General features: G+C 36.2%; 1 protein-coding gene across 1 annotated transcript in view; it reads left to right on the plus strand.

Annotated features, from left to right (window-relative positions):
* Nucleotides 1-22282, plus strand: part of dapk1 (death-associated protein kinase 1) — a 125515-nt gene that overhangs the window by 74117 nt on the left and 29116 nt on the right. Inside the window, exons 19-20 of the mRNA XM_038984572.1 lie at nucleotides 15269-15454; nucleotides 15822-16019. Of these exons, the coding sequence (XP_038840500.1) occupies nucleotides 15269-15454; nucleotides 15822-16019 (384 nt within the window). The remainder of the gene's footprint in view (nucleotides 1-15268; nucleotides 15455-15821; nucleotides 16020-22282) is intronic.

Below are 22282 nucleotides of genomic sequence, written 5' to 3' on the forward strand. Positions count from 1 at the left end.
AACAGTCAGTATAGACAGTATGGTAGTATAGTAAACAGTCAGTATAGACAGTATGGTAGTATAGTAAACAGTCAGTATAGACAGTATGGTAGTATAGTAAACAGTCAGTATAGACAGTATGGTAGTATAGTAAACAGTCAGTATAGACAGTATGGTAGTATAGTAAACAGTCAGTATAGACAGTATGGTAGTATAGTAAACAGTCAGTATAGTGCATAGACAGTATGGTAGTATAGTAAACAGTCAGTATAGACAGTATGGTAGTATAGTAGACAGTCAGTATAGACAGTATGGTGGTATAGTAAACAGTCAGTATAGACAGTATGGTAGTATAGTAAACAGTCAGTATAGTGTATAGACAGTATGGTAGTATAGTAAACACCTAGTATAGACAGTATGGTAGTATAGTAAACAGACAGTATGGTAGTATAGTAAACAGTCAGTATAGACAGTATGGTAGTATAGTAAACAGTCAGTATAGACAGTATGGTAGTATAGTAAACAGTCAGTATAGACAGTATGGTAGTATAGTAAACAGTCAGTATAGACAGTATGGTAGTATAGTAAACAGTCAGTATAGACAGTATGGTAGTATAGTTAACAGTCAGTATAGACAGTATAGTAGTATAGTAAACAGTCAGTATAGTGTATAGACAGTATGGTAGTATAGTAAACAGTCAGTATAGACAGTATGGTAGTATAGTAAACAGTCAGTATAGACAGTATGGTAGTATAGTAAACAGTCAGTATAGACAGTATGGTAGTATAGTAAACAGTCAGTATAGACAGTATGGTAGTATAGTAAACAGTCAGTATAGACAGTATGGTAGTATAGTAAACAGTCAGTATAGACAGTATGGTAGTATAGTAAACAGTCAGTATAGACAGTATGGTAGTATAGTAAACAGTCAGTATAGACAGTATGGTAGTATAGTAAACAGTCAGTATAGACAGTATGGTAGTATAGTAAACAGTCAGTATAGACAGTATGGTAGTATAGTAAACAGTCAGTATAGACAGTATGGTAGTATAGTAAACAGTCAGTATAGACAGTATGGTAGTATAGTAGACAGTCAGTATAGACAGTATGGTAGTATAGTAGACAGTCAGTATAGACAGTATGGTAGTATAGTAAACAGCCAGTATAGTGTATAGACAGTATGGTAGTATAGTAAACAGCCAGTATAGACAGTATAGTAGTATAGTAAACAGTCAGTATAGTGTATAGACAGTATGGTAGTATAGTAAACAGCCAGTATAGACAGTATAGTAGTATAGTAAACAGTCAGTATAGTGTATAGACAGTATGGTAGTATAGTAAACAGTCAGTATAGACAGTATGGTAGTATAGTAAACAGTCAGTATAGACAGTATGGTAGTATAGTAAACAGCCAGTATAGACAGTATGGTAGTATAGTAAACAGACAGTATGGTAGTATAGTAAACAGTCAGTATAGACAGTATGGTAGTATAGTAAACAGTCAGTATAGTGTATAGACAGTATGGTAGTATAGTAAACAGTCAGTATAGACCGTATGGTAGTATAGTAAACAGTCAGTATAGACAGTATGGTAGTATATTGAACAGTCAGTATAGTGTATAGACAGTATGGTAGTATAGTAAACAGTCAGTATAGACAGTATGGTAGTATAGTAAACAGTCAGTATAGTAAACAGTCAGTATAGACAGTATGGTAGTATAGTAGACAGTCAGTATAGACAGTATGGTAGTATAGTAAACAGTCAGTATAGACAGTATGGTAGCATAGTAAACAGTCAGTATAGACAGTATGGTAGTATAGTAAACAGTCAGTATAGACAGTATGGTAGTATAGTAAACAGTCAGTATAGACAGTATGGTAGTATAGTAAACAGTCAGTATAGACAGTATGGTAGTATAGTAAACAGTCAGTATAGTGTATAGACAGTATGGTAGTATAGTAAACAGTCAGTATAGACAGCATGGTAGTATAGTAAACAGTCAGTATAGACAGTATGGTAGTATAGTAAACAGTCAGTATAGACAGTATGGTAGTATAGTAAACAGTCAGTATAGACAGCATGGTAGTATAGTAAACAGTCAGTATAGACAGTATGGTAGTATAGTAAACAGTCAGTATAGACAGTATGGTAGTATAGTAAACAGTCAGTATAGTCTATAGACAGTATGGTAGTATAGTAAACAGTCAGTATAGACAGCATGGTAGTATAGTAAACAGTCAGTATAGACAGTATGGTAGTATAGTAAACAGTCAGTATAGACAGTATGGTAGTATAGTAAACAGTCAGTATAGTGTATAGACAGTATGGTAGTATAGTAAACAGCCAGTATAGACAGTATGGTAGTATAGTAAACAGTCAGTATAGACAGTATGGTGGTATAGTAAACAGTCAGTATAGACAGTATGGTAGTATAGTAAACAGTCAGTATAGACAGTATGGTAGTATAGTAAACAGTCAGTATAGACAGTATGGTAGTATAGTAAACAGTCAGTATAGACAGTATGGTTGTATAGTAAACAGTCAGTATAGACAGTATGGTAGCATAGTAAACAGTCAGTATAGACAGTATGGTAGTATAGTAAACAGTCAGTATAGACAGTATGGTAGTATAGTAAACAGTCAGTATAGACAGTATGGTAGTATAGTAAACAGTCAGTATAGACAGTATGGTAGTATAGTAAACAGTCAGTATAGACAGTATGGTAGTATAGTAAACAGTCAGTATAGACAGTATGGTAGTATAGTAAACAGTCAGTATAGACAGTATGGTAGTATAGTAAACAGTCAGTATAGACAGTATGGTAGTATAGTAAACAGTCAGTATAGACAGTATGGTAGTATAGTAAACAGTCAGTATAGACAGTATGGTAGTATAGTAAACAGTCAGTATAGTGTATAGACAGTATGGTAGTATAGTAAACAGTCAGTATAGACAGTATGGTAGTATAGTAAACAGTCAGTATAGACAGTATGGTGGTATAGTAAACAGTCAGTATAGACAGTATGGTAGTATAGTAAACAGTCAGTATAGTGTATAGACAGTATGGTAGTATAGTAAACAGCCAGTATAGACAGTATGGTAGTATAGTAAACAGACAGTATGGTAGTATAGTAAACCGTCAGTATAGACAGTATGGTAGTATAGTAAACAGTCAGTATAGACAGTATGGTAGTATAGTAAACAGTCAGTATAGACAGTATGGTAGTATAGTAAACAGTCAGTATAGACAGTATGGTAGTATAGTAAACAGTCAGTATAGACAGTATGGTAGTATAGTAAACAGCCAGTATATACAGTATGGTAGTATAGTAAACAGTCAGTATAGACAGTATGGTAGTATAGTAAACAGTCAGTATAGACAGTATGGTAGTATAGTAAACAGTCAGTATAGACAGTATGGTAGTATAGTAGACAGTCAGTATAGACAGTATGGTAGTATAGTAAACAGTCAGTATAGACAGTATGGTAGTATAGTAAACAGTCAGTATAGACAGTATGGTAGTATAGTAAACAGTCAGTATAGACAGTATGGTAGTATAGTAGACAGTCAGTATAGACAGTATGGTAGTATAGTAAACAGTCAGTATAGACAGTATGGTAGTATAGTAAACAGTCAGTATAGACAGTATGGTAGTATAGTAAACAGTCAGTATAGACAGTATGGTAGTATAGTAAACAGTCAGTATAGTGTATAGACAGTATGGTAGTATAGTAAACAGCCAGTATAGACAGTATGGTAGTATAGTAAACAGTCAGTATAGACAGTATGGTGGTATAGTAAACAGTCAGTATAGACAGTATGGTAGTATAGTAAACAGTCAGTATAGACAGTATGGTAGTATAGTAAACAGTCAGTATAGACAGTATGGTAGTATAGTAAACAGTCAGTATAGACAGTATGGTAGTATAGTAAACAGTCAGTATAGACAGTATGGTAGTATAGTAAACAGTCAGTATAGACAGTATGGTAGTATAGTAAACAGTCAGTATAGACAGTATGGTAGTATAGTAAACAGTCAGTATAGACAGTATGGTAGTATAGTAAACAGCCAGTATAGACAGTATGGTAGTATAGTAAACAGCCAGTATAGACAGTATGGTAGTATAGTAAACAGTCAGTATAGTGTATAGACAGTATGGTAGTATAGTAAACAGTCAGTATAGACAGTATGGTAGTATAGTAAACAGTCAGTATAGTGTATAGACAGTATGGTAGTATAGTAAACAGCCAGTATAGACAGTATGGTAGTATAGTAAACAGTCAGTATAGACAGTGTGGTAGTATAGTAAACAGTCAGTATAGTGTATAGACAGTATGGTAGTATAGTAAACAGTCAGTATAGACAGTATGGTAGTATAGTAAACAGTCAGTATAGACAGTATGGTAGTATAGTAAACAGTCAGTATAGACAGTATGGTAGTATAGTAAACAGCCAGTATAGACAGTATGGTAGTATAGTAAACAGTCAGTATAGACAGTATGGTAGTATAGTAAACAGTCAGTATAGACAGTATGGTAGTATAGTAAACAGTCAGTATAGACAGTATGGTAGTATAGTAAACAGTCAGTATAGACAGTATGGTAGTATAGTAAACAGTCAGTATAGACAGTATGGTAGTATAGTAAACAGTCAGTATAGACAGTATGGTAGTATAGTAAACAGTCAGTATAGACAGTATGGTAGTATAGTAAACAGTCAGTATAGACAGTATGGTAGTATAGTAAACAGCCAGTATAGACGGTATGGTAGTATAGTAAACAGTCAGTATAGTGTATAGACAGTATGGTAGTATAGTAAACAGTCAGTATAGACAGTATGGTAGTATAGTAAACAGTCAGTATAGACAGTATGGTAGTATAGTAAACAGTCAGTATAGACAGTTTGGTAGTATAGTAAACAGTCAGTATAGACAGTATGGTAGTATAGTAAACAGTCAGTATAGACAGTATGGTAGCATAGTAAACAGTCAGTATAGACAGTATGGTAGTATAGTAAACAGTCAGTATAGACAGTATGGTAGTATAGTAAACAGTCAGTATAGACAGTATGGTAGCATAGTAAACAGTCAGTATAGACAGTATGGTAGTATAGTAAACAGTCAGTATAGACAGTATGGTAGTATAGTAAACAGTCAGTATAGACAGTATGGTAGTATAGTAAACAGTCAGTATAGACAGTATGGTAGTATAGTAAACAGTCAGTATAGACAGTGTGGTAGTATAGTAAACAGTCAGTATAGTGTATAGACAGTATGGTAGTATAGTAAACAGTCAGTATAGACAGTATGGTAGTATAGTAAACAGTCAGTATAGACAGTATGGTAGTATAGTAAACAGTCAGTATAGACAGTATGGTAGTATAGTAAACAGCCAGTATAGACGGTATGGTAGTATAGTAAACAGTCAGTATAGTGTATAGACAGTATGGTAGTATAGTAAACAGTCAGTATAGACAGTATGGTAGTATAGTAAACAGTCAGTATAGACAGTATGGTAGTATAGTAAACAGTCAGTATAGACAGTTTGGTAGTATAGTAAACAGTCAGTATAGACAGTATGGTAGTATAGTAAACAGTCAGTATAGACAGTATGGTAGCATAGTAAACAGTCAGTATAGACAGTATGGTAGTATAGTAAACAGTCAGTATAGACAGTATGGTAGTATAGTAAACAGTCAGTATAGACAGTATGGTAGCATAGTAAACAGTCAGTATAGACAGTATGGTAGTATAGTAAACAGTCAGTATAGACAGTATGGTAGTATAGTAAACAGTCAGTATAGACAGTATGGTAGTATAGTAAACAGTCAGTATAGACAGTATGGTAGTATAGTAAACAGTCAGTATAGACAGTGTGGTAGTATAGTAAACAGTCAGTATAGTGTATAGACAGTATGATAGTATTGTAGAGTGCTTCCCAACCATTTTTTGAACCATGATAGAGAATGGCGCCAGAGGGGGCGGCTGCCATTTTATGGGCTCCTAGCCAACTGCGCTATTCCATTTTTCACATTGTTTGTAACTTATTTTGTACATAATGTTTCTGCTACCGTCTGTTATGACCGAAAGGAGCTTCTGGACATCAAAACAGCAATTTTCTCACCTCAAACTGGACAAAGATTTTTCTTTAATGAGTCCGATGCGAAGGATATACTGCTTCTCCGAGACCAGGCCAAAATCCCCGTCATTCGCGTGAAGAAATACGGAGGAACAGTGGGAGGAGATTGGGGTGCCTTGTGAGAATTTGTCGTCAAGTGGGTAACCTGCCTCTACCATCCGTTCTATTGGCCAACGTGCAATCACTGGAGAATAAACTGGATGATCTCCGTTCGAGACTATCCTACCAACGGGACATTAACTGACATCACCTCATACAAGTACTTGGGAGTGTGGCTAGAAGGTAGACTGTCCTTCTCTCAGCACATATCAAAGCTGCAGGCTAAAGTTAAATCTAGACTTGGTTTCCTCTATCGTAATTGCTCCTCTTTCACCCCAGCTGCCAAACTAACCAGAGACATAATTTATAGATCGGCAGGTAAGGGTGCTCTCGAGCGGCTAGATGTTCTTTACCATTCGGCCATCAGATTTGCCACCAATGCTCCTTATAGGACACATCACTGCACTCTATACTCCTCTGTAAACTGGTCATCTCTGTATACTCGTCACAAGACCCACTGGTTGATGCTTATTTATAAAACCCTCTTAGGCCTCACTCCCCCCTATCTGAGATATCTACTGCAGCCCTCATCCTCCACATACAACACCCGTTCTGCCAGTCACATTCTGTTGAAGGTCCCCAAAGCACACATCCCTGGGTCACTCCTCTTTTCAGTTCTCTGCAGTTAGCGACTGGAACGAGCTGCAACAAACACTCAAACTGGACAGTTTTATCTCCATCTCTTCATTCAAAGACTCAATCATGGACACTCTTACTGACAGTTGTGGCTGCTTTGCGTGATGTATTGTTGTCTCTACCTTCTTGCCCTTTGTGCTGTTGTCTGTGTCCAATAATGTTTGTACCATGTTGTGTTGCTACCATGTTGTTGTTACCATGCTGTGTTGTCATGTGTTGCTGCCCTGCTATGTTGTTGTCTAAGGTCTCTCTTTATGTAGTGTTGTCTCTCTTGTTGTGATATGTGTTTGGTCCTATATTTATATTTATTTATTTATTTATTTTAATCCCAGGCCCCCATCCCCGCAGGATACCTTTTGCCCTTTGGTTGGCCGTCATTGTAAATAAGAATTTGCTCCTAACTAACTGATTTGCCTAGTTAAATAAAGATTAAATTAAATAAATAAAAAACTGTAATATCTTATGCTTCACCGAGTCGGGGCTGAACGACGACACGAATAATGTTCAGTTGGCAGTGTTTTCTGTGCATTGGCAGGACAGAGTAGCTACGTCCGGTAAGACAAGGGGTGGGGGGTGTGTCTATTTGTCAATAACAGCTGTTGCGTGATGTCTAATATTAAGGAGGTCTCGAGGTATTGCTCGCCTGAGGTAGAATACTCGTTGATTAACTGTAGACCACACTATCTACCAAGAGAGTTCACATCTATATTATTCGTAGACGTCTATTTACCACCACCCAGAAGCGGCGCTCCTAGTGACCGGGGAATTTAATGCAGGCACACTTAAATCAGTTTTACCAAATTTTACCAGCATGTTAAATGTGCAACCAGAGGGAAAGAAACTCTAGACCACCTTTACTCCACACACAGAGACGCGTACAAAACTCTCCCTCACCCTCCATTTGGCAACTCTGAACAAATGAGAGTTTGTGACTCCAGTCACCCAAGTCACAGTGACTCGCTCAATACGGAAGTGGTCAGATGACGCAGATGCTAAGCTACGGGACTGTTTTTCTAGCACAGACTGGAATATGTTCCAGGATTCATCCAATGGCATTGAGGAGTATACCACCTAAGTCATCGGCTTCATCAATAAGTGCATTGACGACGTCGTCCCCACAGTAACCGTATGTACATATCCCAACCCCTACCTACATGTACAAATTACCTCAACTAGCCTGTACCCCCGCACATTGACTTGTAAGCATTTCACGATAAGGTCGACACTTGTTGTATTCGGTGCATGTGACAAATAAAGTTTGATTTGGTTTATTAGAAACGAACTTGGTTTTCCCTTTTATCTGTGGATTAATTGTTGGAGTAGAGGTCCTTGTGCATTTCAGGTAAAATAACAACCCAATGTTTATATCCCAGGACAAATTAACTAGTAACATCAAGCTATCTAGCTATCTAGCCATAAATGTTTAATGCTTTTCGACTTGTCCCCAAATTTATAAAGTTGTTTCAGAGTTGGTTTTGATATTTAAACCTGCGTGTCTTGATCAGGTCTGGTTCGGGTGGACAACATCAACATGCGCGTGATGGCGCACAAGGACGCACGTGCGGCCGGTCTGGTCAACATGTTATGTGGATGATGTTAAAAATATTTGTTGGTATGTTGTGATTAATCAGGAGCGTCCAGATGCTGCACTTGATGACTTTATGAAATTGCTTCTTTATAATTATTGATAAACAAGCACCTGTTAAGAAACTGACTGTTAAAACTATTAAGGCTCCATGGATTGATGAGGAATTGAAAAACTGTATGGTTGAAAGAGATGGGGCAAAAGAGTGGCTAATAAATCTGGCTGCACATCTGACTGGCTGACTTACTGCAAATTGAGAAGTGATGTGACTTGACTCAACAAAAAGAAGAAGAAACTGTATTATGAAACGAATATCAATGATATAAAGAATTATGGGAAAAAAACATTGGAATACTTTAAATGAAATTATGGGCAGAAAGACAAATTCAACTCCATGTTTCATCAAATCAGATGGTTTATTCATCACAAAACCCTTTGATGTTGCCAATTATTTTGATTACCTCATTGGCAAAGTGGACAAACTTAGACAGGAAATGCCCACAACGAACAGTGAGCCATCCTATTCATGCAGAAATTAACAAATAATGAAAGAAAAGCTTTGCAAGTTTGAAATCTGTAAAGTTAGTATGGGAGAGGTGTATTTTTTGTTTGTTAACGATCAATAATGAGAAACCTCCTGGCATTGACAACTTAGATGGAAAGCTACTGAGGATGGTAGCTGACTATAGCCACTCCTGTCTGTCATATCTTTAATCTGTGTCTAGAGGAAAGTCTTTGTCCTCCGGAATGGAGAGAAGCCAAAGTCATTCAGTTGAGTATATCTAGACAGTAGCGTAGTTTAGTATATTTAGACAGTATGGTAGTATATTTAGACAGTATGGTAGTATAGTATATTTAGACAGTATGGTAGTATAGTATATGTTGCCCGTGTGGTAGTATAGTGTAGTATATGTAGAAAGTAGTTTAGTATATCTAGACAGTAGTATAGTGTAGTATATCTAGACAGTAGTATAGTGCTGTATATCTAGACAGTAGTGTAGTTTATTATATCTAGACAGTAGTATAGTTTAGTATATCTAGACAGTAGTTTAGTATATCTAGACAGCATGATAGTATATTGTAGTATATGTAAAAAGTAGTATAGTGCTGTATATCTAGACAGTAGTATAGTATATCTAGACAGTAGTGTAGTATATCTGGACAGTAGTGTAGTATATCTAGACAGTAGTATATCTAGACAGTAGTTTAGTATATCTAGACAGTAGTTTAGTATATCTAGACAGTAATATAGTTTAGAGACAGTAGTGTAGTATCTAGACAGTAGTGTAGTTTAGTATATCTAGACAGTAGTTTAGTATATCTAGACAGTAGTGTAGTATATCTAGACAGTAGTTTAGTATATCTAGACAGTAGTGTAGTATATCTAGACAGTAGTTTAGTATATCTAGACAGTAGTTTAGTATATCTAGACAGTAGTTTAGTATATCTAGACAGTAGTTTAGTATATCTAGACAGTAGTTTAGTATATCTAGACAGTAGTTTAGTATATCTAGACAGTAGTTTAGTATATCTAGACAGTAATATAGTTTAGTATATCTAGACAGTAGTGTAGTATATCTAGACAGTAGTGTAGTATATCTAGACAGTAGTGTAGTATATCTAGACAGTAGTGTAGTATATCTAGACAGTAATATAGTTTAGTATATCTAGACAGTAGTGTAGTATATCTAGACAGTAGTTTAGTATATCTAGACAGCAGTGTAGTATATCTAGACAGTAGTGTAGTTTAGTATATATAGACAGTAGTTTAGTATATTTAGACAGTAGTGTAGTTTATATCTAGACAGTATGGTCGTGTAGTTTAGTATATCTAGACAGTAGTTTAGTATATCTAGACAGTAGTGTAGTATATCTAGACAGTAGTGTATTATATCTAGACAGTAGTGTAGTATATCTAGACAGTAGTTTAGTATATCTAGACAGTATTTTAGTATATCTAGACAGTAGTGTAGTATATCTAGACAGCAGTTTAGTATATTTAGATGGTAGTTTAGTATATCTAGACAGTAGTGTAGTTTAGTATATCTAGACAGTAGTGTAGTATATCTAGACAGTATGGTTGTGTAGTTTAGTATATCTAGACAGTAGTTTAGTATATCTAGACTGTAGTTTAGTATATCTAGACTGTAGTTTAGTATATCTAGACAGTAGTTTAGTATATCTAGACAGTAGTTTAGTATATCTAGACAGCAGTTTAGTTTAGTATATCTAGACAGTAGTTTAGTATATCTAGACAGTAGTGTAGTATATCTAGACAGTAGTTTAGTATATCTAGACAGTAGTTTAGTATATCTAGACAGTAGTTTAGTATATCTAGACAGTAGTTTAGTATATCTAGACAGTAGTGTAGTATATCTAGACAGTAGTGTAGTATATCTAGACAGTAGTGTAGTATATCTAGACAGTAGTTTAGCATATCTAGACAGTAGTTTAGTATATCTAGACTGTAGTATATCAAGACAGTAGTATAGTGTAGTATATCTAGACAGTAGTTTAGTATATCTAGACAGCAGTTTAGTATATCTAGACTGTAGGATATCAAGACAGTAGTATAGTGTAGTATATCTAGACAGTAGTATAGTGTAGTATATCTAGACAGTAGTTTAGTATATCTAGACAGCAGTTTAGTTTAGTATATCTAGACAGTAGTTTAGTATATCTAGACAGTAGTGTAGTATATCTAGACAGTAGTGTAGTTTAGTATATCTAGACAGTAGGGTAGTTTAGTATATCTAGACAGTAGTGTAGTTTAGTATATCTAGACCGTAGTTTAGTATATCTAGACAGTAGTGTAGTATATCTAGACAGTAATATAGTGTAGTATATCTAGACAGTAGTGTAGTTTATATCTAGACAGTGTGGTCGTGTAGTTTAGTATATCTAGACAGTAGTTTAGTATATCTAGACAGTAGTGTAGTATATCTAGACAGTAGTGTAGTATATCTAGACAGTAGTGTAGTATATCTAGACAGTAGTGTAGTATATCTAGACAGTAGTGTAGTATATCTAGACAGTAGTTTATTATATCTAGACAGTAGTTTAGTATATCTAGACAGTAGTTTAGTATATCTAGACAGTAGTAGTATATCTAGACAGTAATATAGTTTAGTATATCTAGACAGTAATATAGTTTAGTATATCTAAACAGTAGTGTAGTTTAGTATATCTAAACAGTAGTGTAGTTTAGTATATCTAGACAGTAGTTTAGTATATCTAGACAGTAGTGTAGTATATCTAGACAGTAGTGTAGTATATCTAGACAGTAATATAGTTTAGCATATCTAGACAGTAGTGTAGTATATTTAGACAGTAGTGTAGTATATCTAGACAGTAATATAGTTTAGTATATCTAGACAGTAATATAGTTTAGTATATCTAGACTGTAGTATATCAAGACCGTAGTATAGTGTAGTATATCTAGACAGTTTAGTATATCTAGACATCAGTTTAGTATATCTAGACAGTAGTTTAGTATATCTAGACAGTAGTGTAGTTTAGTATATCTAGACTGTAGTATATCAAGACAGTAGTATAGTGTAGTATATCTAGACAGTAGTTTAGTATATCTAGACAGTAGTATATCAAGACAGTAGTATGTGTAGTATATCTAGACAGTAGTATAGTGTAGTATATCTAGACAGTAGTTTAGTATATCTAGACAGCAGTTTAGTATATCTAGACTGTAGTTTAGTATATCTAGACTGTAGTTTAGTATATCTAGACTGTAATTTAGTATATCTAGACAGTAGTTTAGTATATCTAGACAGTAGTTTAGTATATCTAGACAGTAGTTTAGTATATCTAGACAGCAGTTTAGTTTAGTATATCTAGACAGTAGTGTAGTATATCTAGACAGTAGTGTAGTATATCTAGACAGTAGTGTAGTATATCTAGACAGTAGTTTAGTATATCTAGACAGTAGTAGTATATCTAGAAAGTAATATAGTTTAGTATATCTAGACAGTAATATAGTTTAGTATATCTAAACAGTAGTGTAGTTTAGTATATCTAGACAGTAGTTTAGTATATCTAGACAGTAGTTTAGTATATCTAGACAGTAGTTTAGTATATCTAGACAGTAGTGTAGTATATCTAGACAGTAGTGTAGTATATCTAGACAGTATTATAGTTTAGTATATCTAGACAGTAGTGTAGTATATTTAGACAGTAGTGTAGTATATCTAGACAGTAATATAGTTTAGTATATCTAGACAGTAATATAGTTTAGTATATCTAGACTGTAGTATATCAAGACCGTAGTATAGTGTAGTATATCTAGACAGTTTAGTATATCTAGACATCAGTTTAGTATATCTAGACAGTAGTTTAGTATATCTAGACAGTAGTGTAGTTTAGTATATCTAGACTGTAGTATATCAAGACAGTAGTATAGTGTAGTATATCTAGACAGTAGTTTAGTATATCTAGACAGTAGTATATCAAGACAGTAGTATGTGTAGTATATCTAGACAGTAGTATAGTGTAGTATATCTAGACAGTAGTTTAGTATATCTAGACAGCAGTTTATTATATCTAGACTGTAGTTTAGTATATCTAGACTGTAGTTTAGTATATCTAGACTGTAATTTAGTATATCTAGACAGTAGTTTAGTATATCTAGACAGTAGTTTAGTATATCTAGACAGCAGTTTAGTTTAGTATATCTAGACAGTAGTTTAGTATATCTAGACAGTAGTGTAGTATATCTAGACAGTAGTGTAGTATATCTAGACAGTAGTTTAGTATATCTAGACAGTAGTGTAGTATATCTAGACAGTAGTGTAGTATATCTAGACAGTAGTTTAGTATATCTAGACAGTAGTTTAGTATATCTAGACAGTAGTTTAGTATATCTAGACAGTAGTTTAGTATATCTAGACAGTAGTTTAGTATTTCTAGACAGTAGTGTAGTTTAGTATATCTAGACAGTAGTTTAGTATATCTAGACAGTAGTTTAGTATATCTAGACAGTAGTTTAGTTTAGTATATCTAGACAGTAGTTTAGTTTAGTATATCTAGACAGTATTATAGTGTAGTATTTCTAGACAGTATTATAGTGTAGTATTTCTAGACAGTAGTTTAGTTTATCTAGACAGTAGTTTAGTATATCTAGACAGTAGTTTAGTATATCTAGACAGTAGTTTAGTATATCTAGACAGTAGTTTAGTATATCTAGACAGTAGTTTAGTATTTCTAGACAGTAGTGTAGTTTAGTATATCTAGACAGTAGTTTAGTATATCTAGACAGTAGTTTAGTATATCTAGACAGTAGTTTAGTTTAGTATATCTAGACAGTAGTTTAGTTTAGTATATCTAGACAGTATTATAGTGTAGTATTTCTAGACAGTATTATAGTGTAGTATTTCTAGACAGTAGTTTAGTATATCTAGACAGTAGTTTAGTATATCTAGACAGTAGTTTAGTATATCTAGACAGTAGTTTAGTATATCTAGACAGTAGTTTAGTATTTCTAGACAGTAGTGTAGTTTAGTATATCTAGACAGTAGTTTAGTATATCTAGACAGTAGTTTAGTATATCTAGACAGTAGTTTAGTATTTCTAGACAGTAGTGTAGTTTAGTATATCTAGACAGTAGTTTAGTATATCTAGACAGTAGTTTAGTATATCTAGACAGTAGTTTAGTTTAGTATATCTAGACAGTAGTTTAGTTTAGTATATCTAGACAGTATTATAGTGTAGTATTTCTAGACAGTATTATAGTGTAGTATTTCTAGACAGTAGTTTAGTTTAGTATATGTAGACAGTATTATAGTGTAGTATATCTAGACAGTATTATAGTGTAGTATATCTAGACAGTATTATAGTGTAGTATATCTAGACAGCAGTTTAGTTTAGTATATCTAGACAGTAGTTTAGTTTAATATATCTAGACAGTATTATAGTGTAGTATTTCTAGACAGTAGTTTAGTTTAGTATATGTAGACAGTATTATAGTGTAGTATATCTAGACAGTATTATAGTGTAGTATATCTAGACAGTATTATAGTTTAGTATTTCTAGACATTAGGGACGTTTAGTATATCTAGACAGTATTATAGTGTAGTATATCTAGACAGTACTGTAGTTTAGTATATCTAGACAGTATTATAGTGTAGTATATCTAGACAGTATTATAGTGTAGTATATCTAGACAGTATTATAGTTTAGTATTTCTAGACATTAGGGACGTTTAGTATATCTAGACAGTAGTTTAGTTTAGTATATCTAGACAGTAGTTTAGTTTAGTATATCTAGACAGTATTATAGTGTAGTATATCTAGACAGTATTATAGTGTAGTATATCTAGACAGCAGTTTAGTTTAGTATATCTAGACAGTATTATAGTGTAGTATATCTAGACAGTATTATAGTGTAGTATATCTAGACAGTATTATAGTGTAGTATATCTAGACAGTATTATAGTGTAGTATTTCTAGACAGTACTGTAGTTTAGTATATCTAGACAGTATTATAGTGTAGTATATCTAGACAGTATTATAGTGTAGTATATCTAGACAGTATTATAGTTTAGTATTTCTAGACATTAGGGACGTTTAGTATATCTAGACAGTGTATCTACTGGGTTATGTATTGTTCTTTGAGGTAGCAGCTCCACCTGCTGGTTACAACGTATATTATTAGATGTATTATATTCATTTCTTGACTTCGGTCTCCAACCTGTATCCTGGCTGTGAGAACATCATTGTCTATATTCATTATGTGTGTCTCTGTAGTGTCAGTGAGTATCTCCAACCTGTGTCCTGGCTGTGAGAACATCTGTGTCTATATTCATTGTGTCTCTGTAGTGTCAGTGAGTATCTCCAACCTGTATCCTGGCTGTGAGAACGTCTGTGTGCGTAGTCGCAGTATGATGTTTGAGCCCAGCCTGACCAAGGGAGTCCTGGAAGTGTTCAGCCCCGTCACCAACGCACTCTCCTCGGCCGACGACCTCGCCACCAGAGCCATCGACATCCAGAACACTAACATCAATGGTGAATACTAGTCTGACCCCTATCCTCTAACCCAGCGTTTCCCAAACTCGGTCCTCGGGACCCAAAGGGTTGCATGTTTTGGTTTTTGCCCTAGCACTACACAGCTGATTCAAATAACCAACTAATCATCAGCTGTGTAGTACTAGGGCAAAAACCAAAACGTTTACCCTTTGGGGTCCCCAGGACCGAGTTTGGGAAACCCTGCTCTAAGAGCTAACCCTTAACCTTTACGAGATGAGTTCCAGTCATAGAAGATCCTCCTCTAACCCCTAACCCTTAAAACCTTTGTTGTGCTGTATTCGTTAAACTCTCTCTCTGTCTCTCTCTCTCTGTCTGTGTGTCTCTGTGACTGTCTCTCTGTCTCTAGGTGTAGGAGACTTCAGTGTTTGGGAGTTCAGTGGCAACCCTGTGTACTACTGTTCTTATGACTACTTCGCTGCCAATGACCCTACAGCCATCCACCTGGTGGTGTTCAGTCTGGAGGAACCCTACGAGACTCAGCTCAGCCAGGCTACATACTGGCTCAACATGTTGAAGGCCTTAACACTACCACAGGATACTATAGGTACGTACCCGGACCTCTCATTTATTCAACTGTTAGCTTTTCATTACATCATCTCAGAGCACCTGTTAAGCAACATAAACAAGTCATTTAAAAATAAATATATTCTAGATCAAGTCTGTTTGAGTTCTTCTAGATCAAGTCTGTTTGAGTGGTTCTAGATCAAGCCTGTTTGAGTTCTTCTAGATCAAGTCTGTTTGAGTTCTTCTAGATCAAGTCTGTTTGAGCGTTTCTAGATGAAGTCTGTTTGAGTTCTTCTAGATCAAGTCTGTTTGAGTGCTTCTATATCAAGCCTGTATGAGTTATTCTAGATCAAGTCTGTTTGAGTGCTTCTATATCAAGTCTGTATGAGTTATTCTAGATCAAGTCTGTTTGAGCGTTTCTAGATCAAGTCTGTTTGAGTGCTTGTAGATCAAGTCTGTTTGAGTGCTTCTATATCAAGTCTGTTTGAGTTCTTCTAGATCAAGTCTGTTTGAGCGTTTCTAGATGAAGTCTGTTTGAGTTCTTCTAGATCAAGTCTGTTTGAGTGCTTCTATATCAAGCCTGTATGAGTTATTCTAGATCAAGTCTGTTTGAGTGCTTCTAGATCAAGTCTGTATGAGTTATTCTAGATTAAGTCTGTTTGATTGCTTCTAGATCAAGTCTGTTTGAATGCTTCTAGATCAAGTCTGTTTGAGTGCTTCTGGATCAAGTCTGTTTGAGTGCTTCTAGATCAAGTCTGTTTGAGTGCTTGTAGATCAAGTCTGTTTGAGTTCTTCTAGATCAAGTCTGTTTGATTGCTTCTATATCAAGTCTGTTTGATTGCTTCTAGATCAAGTCTGTTTGAGTTCTTCTAGATCAAGTCTGTTTGAGTGCTTCTATATCAAGCCTGTATGAGTTATTCTAGATCAAGTCTGTTTGAGTGCTTCTAGATCAAGTCTGTATGAGTTATTCTAGATTAAGTCTGTTTGATTGCTTCTAGATCAAGTCTGTTTGAATGCTTCTAGATCAAGTCTGTTTGAGTGCTTCTAGATCAAGTCTGTTTGAGTGCTTCTAGATCAAGTCTGTTTGAGTGCTTGTAGATCAAGTCTGTTTGAGTTCTTCTAGATTAAGTCTGTTTGATTGCTTCTAGATCAAGTCTGTTTGAATGCTTCTAGATCAAGTCTGTTTGAGTGCTTCTAGATCAAGTCTGTTTGAGTTCTTCTAGATCAAGTCTGTTTGATTGCTTCTGGATCAAGTCTGTATGAGTGCTTCTAGATCAAGTCTGTTTGAGTGCTTCTAGATCAAGTCTGTTTGAGTTCTTCTAGATCAATTCTGTATGAGTGCTTCTAGATCAAGTCTGTTTGAGTTCTTCTAGATCAAGTCTGTTTGATTGCTTCTGGATCAAGTCTGTATGAGTGCTTCTAGATCAAGTCTGTTTGAGTGCTTGTAGATCAAGTCTGTTTGAGTTCTTCTAGATCAAGTCTGTTTGATTGCTTCTAGATCAAGTCTGTTTGAGTGGTTCTAGATCAAGTCTGTATGAGTGCTTCTAGATCAAGTCTGTATGAGTTATTCTAGAGCAAGTCTGTTTGAGTACTTCTAGATCAAGTCTGTATGAGAGCTTCTAGATCAAGTATGTTTGAGTGGTTCTAGATCAAGTCTGTTTGAGTGCTTCTAGATCAAGTCTGTTTAAGAGCTTCTAGATCAAGTATGTTTGAGTGCTTCTAGATCAAGTCTGAGTGCCTCTAGATCAAGTCTGTTTGAGTTCTTCTAGATCAAGTCTGTATGAGTGCTTCTAGATCAAGTCTGTATGAGTGCTTCTAGATCAAGTCTGTTTGAGTGGTTCTAGATCAAGTCTGTTTGAGTGCTTCTAGATCAAGTCTGTTTGAGTGCTTCTAGATCAAGTCTGTATGAGTGCTTCTAGATCAAGTCTGTATGAGTTATTCTAGATCAAGTCTGTTTGAGTGCTTCTAGATCAAGTCTGTTTGAGTGCTTCTAGATCAAGTCTGTATGAGTGCTTCTAGATCAAGTCTGTTTGAGTGCTTCTAGATCAAGTCTGTTTGAGTTCTTCTAGATCAAGTCTGTTTGAGCGCTTCTAGATCAAGTCTGTTTGATTGCTTCTAGATCAAGTCTGTATGATTGCTTCTAGATCAAGTTTGTTTGAGTGCTTCTAGATCAAGTTTGTTTGAGTGCTTCTAGATCAAGTCTGTTTGATTGCTTCTAGATCAAGTTTGTTTGAGTGCTTCTAGATCAAGTTTGTTTGAGTGCTTCTAGATCAAGTCTGTTTGAGTGCTTCTAGATCAAGTCTGTTTGATTGCTTCTAGATCAAGTCTGTATGATTGCTTCTAGATCAAGTCTGTATGATTGCTTCTAGATCAAGTTTGTTTGATTGCTTCTAGATCAAGTTTGTTTGATTGCTTCTAGATCAAGTCTGTTTGAGTGCATCCTGAAGCCTCAAGAGGGGCATCTGTTGTCATGAGAGGATCTTGAAGCTCATAGCTAGATGGTCAGTAGTAGGGCTGTGGCAGGCACAACATTTCGTCAGCCAGTGATTCTTTTTTTTTTTTTACCCCTTTTTCTCCCCAATTTCGTGGTATCCAATTGGTCGTTGCAGTCTTGTCCCATCACTGCAACTCCCGTACGGACTCGGGAGAGGCGAAGGTCGAGAGCCGTGCGTCCTCCGAGACACAACCCAACCAAGCTGCACTGCTTCTTGACACAATGCTCGCTTAACCCAGAAGCCAGCCGCACCAATGTGTCGGAGGAAACACCGTACACATGGCAACCGTGTCAGCGTGCACTGCGCCCGGCCCGCCACAGGAGTCGCTAGTGCGTGATGGGACAGGAACATCCCTGCCGGCCAAACCCTCACCTAACCCGGACGACGCTGAGCCAATTGTGCGCCGCCCCATGGATCTTCCGGTCGCGGCCGGCTGCAACAGAGCCTGGACTCGAACCCAGAATCTCTAGTGGCACAGCCTTAGACCACTGCGCCAGCCGGTGATTGTCAAGCAAATAATTGCTGATCTCACGGTAATTGACCGTTAATTAACATAAACACATTTAGCATCTCCTGGCTTCCACTCAGACTACAAGCCACTGATGCAGACCTTTGGAACATCTACATTTTATAAAGTCTAATAAATCCATGTAATATAGTCTACACCATCACAATAAATCCATGTAATATAGTCTACACCATCACAATAAATCCATGTAATATAGTCTACACCATCACAATAAATCCATGTAATATAGTCTACACCTTCACAATAAATCCATGTAATATAGTCTACACCATCACAATAAATCCATGTAATATAGTCTACACCATCACAATAAATACATGTAATATAGCCTACACCATCACAATAAATCCATGTAATATAGCCTACACCATCACAATAAATCCATGTAATATAGTCTACACCTTCACAATAAATCCATGTAATATAGTCTACACCATCACAATAAATCCATGTAATATAGTCTACACCATCACAATAAATCCATGTAATATAGCCTACACCATCACAATAAATCCATGTAATATAGTCTACACCTTCACAATAAATCCATGTAATATAGTCTACACCATCACAATAAATCCATGTAATATAGTCTACACCATCACAATAAATACATGTAATATAGTCTACACCATCACAATAAATCCATGTAATATAGTCTACACCTTCACAATAAATCCATGTAATATAGTCTACCTACACCATCACAATAAATCCATGTAATATAGTCTACACCATCACAATAAATCCATGTAATATAGCCTACACCATCACAATAAATCCATGTAATATAGTCTACACCATCACAATAAATCCATGTAATATAGCCTACACCATCACAATAAATCCATGTAATATAGCCTACACCATCACAATAAATCCATGTAATATAGCCTACACCATCACAATAAATCCATGTAATATAGTCTACACCATCACAATAAATCCATGTAATATAGTCTACACCATCACAATAAATCCATGTAATATAGCCTACACCATCACAATAAATCCATGTAATATAGCCTACACCATCACAATAAATCCATGTAATATAGTCTACACCATCACAATAAATCCATGTAATATAGTCTACACCATCACAATAAATCCATGTAATATAGTCTACACCTTCACAATACATCCATCATTTATTTTAAACAGGTCTAAAGAAACATGATATGAAGAAAAAGTAGTTTATTTCAGAACAGAATAGCAAACTCTGAGTTGTCCTTATGTTAGGCCCTGATGTGGCTGTGCCAAATGGCTGTGGGCTACACTAGTTCATTTAACAGACAAGATTTGCTCAGTATTCTGTGGCATTATTGTATAGTATTATTGTATAGTATTATTGTATAAGTATTATTTTATAGTATTGTATAGTATTATTTTATAGTATTATTTTATAGTATTTTATATTTTATAGTATTCTTTTATATTATTTTATAGTATTATATTATAGTATTTTATAGTATTATTTTATAGTATTATTTTATATTATAGTATGAAGAATACAATTGAACAAAGCTGAATAAAAGGATATTTTCTCCAAGCGATGAGGGAGTGCAGCTGCAGCTATTCTGTGTTAAGCGTCAACAAAGTCCCGTGTGGCTCAGTTGGTAGAGCATGGCGCTTGCAACGCCAGGGTTGTGGGTTCATTCCCCACGGGGGGACCAGGATGAATATGTATGAACTTTCCAATTTGTAAGTCGCTCTGGATAAGAGCGTCTGCTAAATGACTTAAATGTAATGTAAATGAAACAGGAAGTCCTAAACACAGCAAAAAATGAAACGTCCCTCTTTCAGGACCCTGTCTTTCAAAGATAATTCGTAAAAATACAAATAACTTCACAGATCTTCATTGTTATGGGTTTAAACACCGTTTCCCATGCTTGTTCAATGAACCAATTAAGATCACAGTTATGAAAACTTAGGACACTAAAGAGGCCTTTCTACTGACTCTGAAAAACACCAAAAGAAGATGCCCAGGGTCCCTGCTCATCTGCGTGAATGTGCCTTAGGCATGCTGCAAGGAGGCATGAGGACTGTAGATGTGGCCAGGGCAATAAATTGCAATGTCCATACTGTGAGACGCCTAAGACAGCACTACAGGGAGACTGGACAGACAGCTGAACGTCCTCGCAGTGGCAGACCACGTGTTACAACACCTGCACAGGATCGGTATATCCGAACATTACACCTGCGGGACAGGTACATGATGGCAACAACAACTGCCCGAGTTACACCAGGAACGCAAAATCCCTCTATCAGTGCTCAGACTGTCCGCAATAGGCTGAGAGAGGCTGGACTGAGGGCTTGTAGGCCTGTTGTAAGGCAGGTCCTCACCAGACATCACCGGCAACAACGTCGCCTATGGGCACAAACACACCGTCACTGGAAAAAAAAAGTGCTATTCACTGACAAGTCACGGTTTTGTCTCACCAGGGGTGATGGTCGGATTCGCATTTATCGTCGAAGGAATGAGCGTTACAACGAGGCCTGTACTCTGGAGCGGGATCGATTTGGAGGTGGAGGGTCCGTCATGGTCTGGGGCGGTGTGTCACAGCATCATCGGACTGAGCTTGTTGTCATTGCAGGCAATCTCAACGCTGTGTGTTACAGGGAAGACATCCTCCCTCATGTGGTACCCTTCCTGCAGGCTCATCCTGACATGACCCTCCAGCATGACAATGCCACCAGCCATACTGCTCGTTCTGTGCGTGATTTCCTGCAAGACAGGAATGTCAGTGTTGGCCAGCGAAGAGCCCGGATCTCAATCCCATTGAGCACGTCTGGGACCTGTTGGATCGGAGGGTGAGGGCTAGGGCCATTCCCTCCAGAAATGTCCGGGAACTTGCAGGTGCCTTGGTGGAAGAGTGGGGTAACATCTCACAGCAAGAACGGGCAAATCTGGTGCAGTCCATAAGGAGGAGATGCACTGCAGTACTTAATGCAGCTGGTGGCCACACCAGACAGTGAGAGGACGTTCCTTTTTTTGCTGAGTTCATATGCTTAATTTAGAGTTATTAAATTAACTTTAGTTGTTCTACAAACGTTGGGGCATATGTTTTGATTTTTAATACATTGTAAGGCTGCATGATGCGACTGATGATTTGAAAAAAGTTGCTTGAAAGACCTGAGCTCTGCTTAGTTTTTTGCGCAGGCTGTACACATTACATCAGTCTCTCATTCACAATTTGCTACTGCCTCTAATTTCACCTTAAAAATCCATGCCTTTTGCTGCCAGTGGACATTTTTCCCTTCACTTCCCGTGCCCTT

The sequence above is a fragment of the Salvelinus namaycush genome, unplaced genomic scaffold (genome assembly GCF_016432855.1).
Source record: "Salvelinus namaycush isolate Seneca unplaced genomic scaffold, SaNama_1.0 Scaffold249, whole genome shotgun sequence".
Taxonomy (NCBI): Eukaryota; Metazoa; Chordata; class Actinopteri; order Salmoniformes; family Salmonidae; genus Salvelinus; species Salvelinus namaycush.